Source organism: Myotis myotis, unplaced genomic scaffold (genome assembly GCF_014108235.1).
Source record: "Myotis myotis isolate mMyoMyo1 unplaced genomic scaffold, mMyoMyo1.p scaffold_m19_p_10, whole genome shotgun sequence".
NCBI lineage: Eukaryota > Metazoa > Chordata > Mammalia > Chiroptera > Vespertilionidae > Myotis > Myotis myotis.
Genome location: NW_023416314.1, coordinates 21663653 through 21668574, shown reverse-complemented (window position 1 = coordinate 21668574; position 4922 = coordinate 21663653). Strand labels below are relative to the sequence as shown.

Sequence of the window (4922 nt, the reverse complement as noted above, 5' to 3'; positions counted from 1 at the left end):
GTATTACAAAGAGTATTACATATGTCTCCTTTTCTTTTTGCCCCTTGACCTTTCCCCGGCCTCCCCTAACCCCCAGTGTCTTGATTCCATTGGTTATGCTTATATGCATGCATACAAGTCCTTCGGTTGATCTCTTAACCCTCCCCCTGCCCCCAATCCTCCCTGCTGTAGTCTGACAGTCTGTTCGATGCTGCTCTACCTCTGTATCCATTCTTTTTTTTTCCACAACAAACAACTTTATGCCTCACTTGTACAATCTAAAAGTTAATGGTCACAGGAGTGCCATCCTGAACTTGGAATGTATAACCTTCAGAGGTAGTTTCTGGCACAACATTTTGATCTTCCTCTTCCTCTACAGAAAAATAGTTCTCAATCAAGTTTAGTGACGCTTTGTACACAGACTCATTTTCATGGTATTGTAGAGCTTCAATTTTGTCCAAACCTCCACATTCTTCAATCATTATACTTAGTTTCTCAGTTTCACCTAGTTTCTCAGCAGCCTGAAATATATTTGAAATGGCATCCAAAATAAACAGAATAATTTTGGCATCTTTCGCAGTTAAGAGGTTCATCAGTGGTTCTATTATGCCACAATGAACGAGGTATACAATCTGTTCAACTGTTCCACCACTTGTATAGTTGGCCACAGCCCATACAGCTTCCTTTTGTGTCTGAAAGTCTGCCTTAGCAAGAACAACAATGAGGAATGGGACTAATCCATGATTCACAACTTGCTGTATCTGGTCCTGGCGGCCAGCTGTGATGTTTGACATTGTCCATGTAGCTTCCTTCTGAATATTAGTTTCAGAGTTCATTAGTAGGCTGGGAAAGATGGCAAGTGCTCCTGCATCTATTACAACCTGCGTCTGTTCATGTGTCCCAGCGACAATATTTCCTATGGCTCTTAGCACAGGAGTCACAATTGGCAATTCAGTAGCTCCTAGGAGCTTCACAAGTTGGGGTACAACTCCTGTTTTCACAATCATTTCAATCCGTTCATTTGGACCATGAGTAAGGTAGAAAATGGCCCAGCAGCTATCTGCTAATACTTCTGGATCATCATGATGCAGGAGACGAACTAAAGTAGGAAGAATCTGCTCAACAGCATCTAATGGGGGTACAAGATTCTTGTTGCGACAAAGGTTTAAAAGTGTCCAGGTCAGATTACGTAAGTAATCACATGCTAAAGACGACATATCAGGAACTGCAAGAAGAGCCAACAGTGGGTCAACTGCACCATATCTGATAACCAAGTCTCGGAAAACTGAACCATCGCCTGCAATATTTCCTAGGGCCCATACAGCTTGTTCACGGATGTGAGCGTGGGGAGATGCCAACAGAGAAATGAATGCTGGAATAGCACCTCCATCTACTACAGCCTTGGTCTGTTCCGAAGTCCCGGAAGCAATGATAGCGAGGGCCCAAGCAGATTCAAACTGGATGGGACTACAATCAGTTCTGCCCATGAAGTACACAAATTTTGGGATCAAACCAGCCCAGATTATGTTGTCTATGGGTGGCTGTTTTTCCCTAGAAAGCAGCTTCCTTGCAGCCTGAGTAGCTTGGAGCTGGCTTCCCAAATTGTTGCTATTTATGCCTTTGACAATGTCCTCAACAGACCAATTTACAGTGCCCTGGTTATTGCAGTTTTCCTGCAGTGGAGACATAGCATCATAGGGAAAGGAGCTCAGATTTCTTCTTTTCAGCATCTGGTCATCCTTCTTAGCTTTCCTCAGCTCCATATTAACTTCTATTCGGCGCTGCCTCATTTCTATACTGTCTTTCCCCTTGTTCTTGAATCTGTTAAGGCGGGCAGCTGGCAAATTAGCATTCTCGTTGGTGGACATGGTTAAAAGACAAAGGGAGAAGCTCCACACAGGCACTCAGGCCGCTCCCAGGAGACCCGTGAGCGGAGGACAGGCTGCAGTTCGGTTGCTCCGAGAACGTCTACAGCTGCTCAACTCTCAGACGGTGTGTTGGGGTCCAACCCCAGCAGATCCAGGGGTTCCCAAAGGTGTGGATGGAGTCAGCGAAGAATGAAGGACACAGAGACAGCGTTCAGTTGATCAGCAGCCTAGCCAGGATCTCCAGCCAAGTTCTGTCCAGGATCTCCAGCCAGGTTCTGTGTTTTACTGTCTTGTTACATCTGTATTTATACCAGTTGATTGTAATCCTATCAATTTCTATTCCAAAGGTTAGGGCGTTTCTTATCTCCATTCCAGGGAGTAAAGATTATGTAGCTTAAGCGTGATTGTTCATAGTTAAAGTGATTAACTACCCGCCTGGCACTTAGTTAAGGGGTTTTATTCCCTCCCTAACTTCAGGGAAAAATCCCTACCTTCGGAAACAACCTTTCTCAGAGAGGTGACCTTGGTTAAAATACATAGCGCCAAGAAGGGGAGCAAACATATTAAGAACAGTATGCCATATATGCCAGGTCCCTTGAAACATATGCTGTGCAGATGTTTCTTCCCTGCAGCGACTGTGTCAAGCAGCAGGGATGGACCGGCTTCCTGCAAATTCCCCCCTTTTTATTTTTTAAATGATAGCGCATGTAAATCAGTGGCCACCTCTTGGATTGGGTTGTTTAAGACTCGGAAGAAGACTGACAAGCAATGATAGCGAGCATAGCTATAAACATAGTGGATGTAGTGCAGAAGGAGCCTTGTTCCTGTAGAAGGTTGCTGGCCTCTTCAGTCAAGGGATTTCAGCTGTCTTCAGGTCGGCGGTTTGGTTGTCCTTGTTGATCTGGCTAGCGGGCGGTGTCATTGGTGACGGGCTTCCCGAAGCTTCAGCGAGTTGAAGGGCTGCATCAAAGGGTCCATTAGGGTCACTCTTGATGATGGTGTCGGTGTCCGGGGAGGAGTCAGCTGTGCCCTCTGGGTCAGCTGATATGGAAGATACCGGGGAGGAGGAGGAGGAGGCGGAGATCTCTGTATCCATTCTTTATTGGGTGATTAGTTTACTCTGATATAAAGAAGTTAGGAGCTCCTTATATCTTTTATAAATAGTAATTTTTTATTGGTTATATGCCACTAATATTTATTCCAGCTTCTGGATTTTCTTTTCATTTCCTTTGTTGCCTTTTCACAAACAGAAAAGACATTTTGTTCATTAAGGAACAAAAATTTTAACTTGGATATAGTTGAATTTATCATTCTTCTTTTATGGCTGGAATGTATTACAGAAAATTCTTTTATAAACTGAAGTCATAAATATATTCTCTTATATGTTACACTAAATTTTACATTTTGCCTTTCACCTTTGTGCCCTAATCCATTCAGAATGAGGATAACATTGTCTCTGCACTATTTATTGACTAGCTGGTTCTTTCCCCACTGATTTGCAATGACCCCTATGTTATATGTAAGGAGAACCTACCTATACATGCAGGTCTGCTTCTGGGCTCTCTCCATTGAACTGTTTGTCTCTCCCTTAGCCAATATCACTCTGTTCAATTTTATTATCTTTATAATAACTCTTGATATATGTTAGGGCAATCCCTCCCTGTGCCATATACTTCTTTTTTAAAGGACATTTGGGAATTTCTTGGCCCTTTGTTTTCAATTTAAATTTTACAATCATCTTGTGAAGGTCCATAAAAATCCTATTAGGGTTTTAATTAGAATTGCATTAAAGCTATAGATCCACTAAGGAGACTTGACATTTTGGGATAGTAAGTCTTCCTTATCCATTTATTTAGGTGTTTTTTTAAATTAATCTTATCATTGTCTCCATAAAGTTTTCACATCATTTATTAGACTTATCTATGGATGCTTCATACTTTTGAAAATCTTATGAATAGCATTTTAAGTTATACATTTTTTAAAAAATATATTTTATTGATTTTTTTTACAGAGGGAAGGGAAAGGGAGAGGGATAGTGAGTTAGAAACATCGATTCAGCTGCCTCTTGCACGCCCCCTACTGGGGATGTGCCCGCAACCCAGGTACATGCCCTTGACCGGAATCGAACCTGGAACCCTTGAGTCCGCAGGCCGACGCTCTATCTGCTGAGCCAAACCAGCTAGGGCCTAAGTTATACATTTTGATCTGTACAGCTGGTGTTTAAAATTCAATTTATTTTTTTTTCAATTGATTTTTTATTAATCCAGAAAGCCTGATAAATTCTCTTTTTAATTATAATGTTTTTCCCTAGTTCCTCTTAGTTTTTTTAAATGTAGCCAATCATATCATATATGCCAGTTAAGATAAGATTTATTGGAGCCTTGAGACAACAGACACTGCATGTGGCTTTATAAAGTATAGACTTTTGATCTTGTCTTTTTTGTAAGTTACCTTATATAACTCTGACAGTTTTTACATTTACAGAACTCTTCAAAGTTTCCATCTATACTATGAATTTATTGCATTTGGAATCTAGCTTAAGGAAAGGAAGTAAAGCTTTGCCTTTGGTACTCTTGGAAGGGCCCAAAGGGTGATCTCATCTCACTTCATCACTTCGTAGTTAAATACACTAACACTCAGAGACACTGAGTGACTTGTGAAAGTTATATTGCTAGCTAGGGGCTGAGCTTGGATGAGAACCACATCTCTTGATTCTTGAGCAGGATTCTATCTGTTACCCCAGATAGTTTTCACCTTTCTCCTCCACTTTTAGATCCTATTTGCCCAACAGGACCCTGGAATCCTCATCTTGTTCCATCGCAGGGCCCTACTGCCTCTGCCCTCCATTACCAACCCTTTCTGATTGAAGGGTCACACGCCACTTCCTCCATGTCCCAGCCATAAGAGTACTACCAGAGCTCAGTGTTGAATCTAAAGAGCCATTATTAATCTGAGTATCAATGACTGTTTATGGCTCAATGTGTTGCTCCTTGTCTAAAGTAGCTCGAATGCCTCACCTCATGTGAACAACTAATGTTTCTAAGAGTTAAATTTATTGACATCTCACTATATGCC

At 41.7% G+C, this 4922-nt stretch overlaps 1 protein-coding gene across 1 annotated transcript; it reads right to left on the bottom strand.

Annotated features, from left to right (window-relative positions):
• Positions 1 to 257: 257 nt before the first annotated feature.
• LOC118662685 (importin subunit alpha-1-like) lies at positions 258 to 1847 on the bottom strand. Its single transcript, XM_036321352.1, has one exon. It carries the CDS (start codon positions 1845 to 1847, stop codon positions 258 to 260), a length of 1590 nt encoding a protein of 529 aa, XP_036177245.1.
• Between the last annotated feature and the right edge of the window lie 3075 nt (positions 1848 to 4922).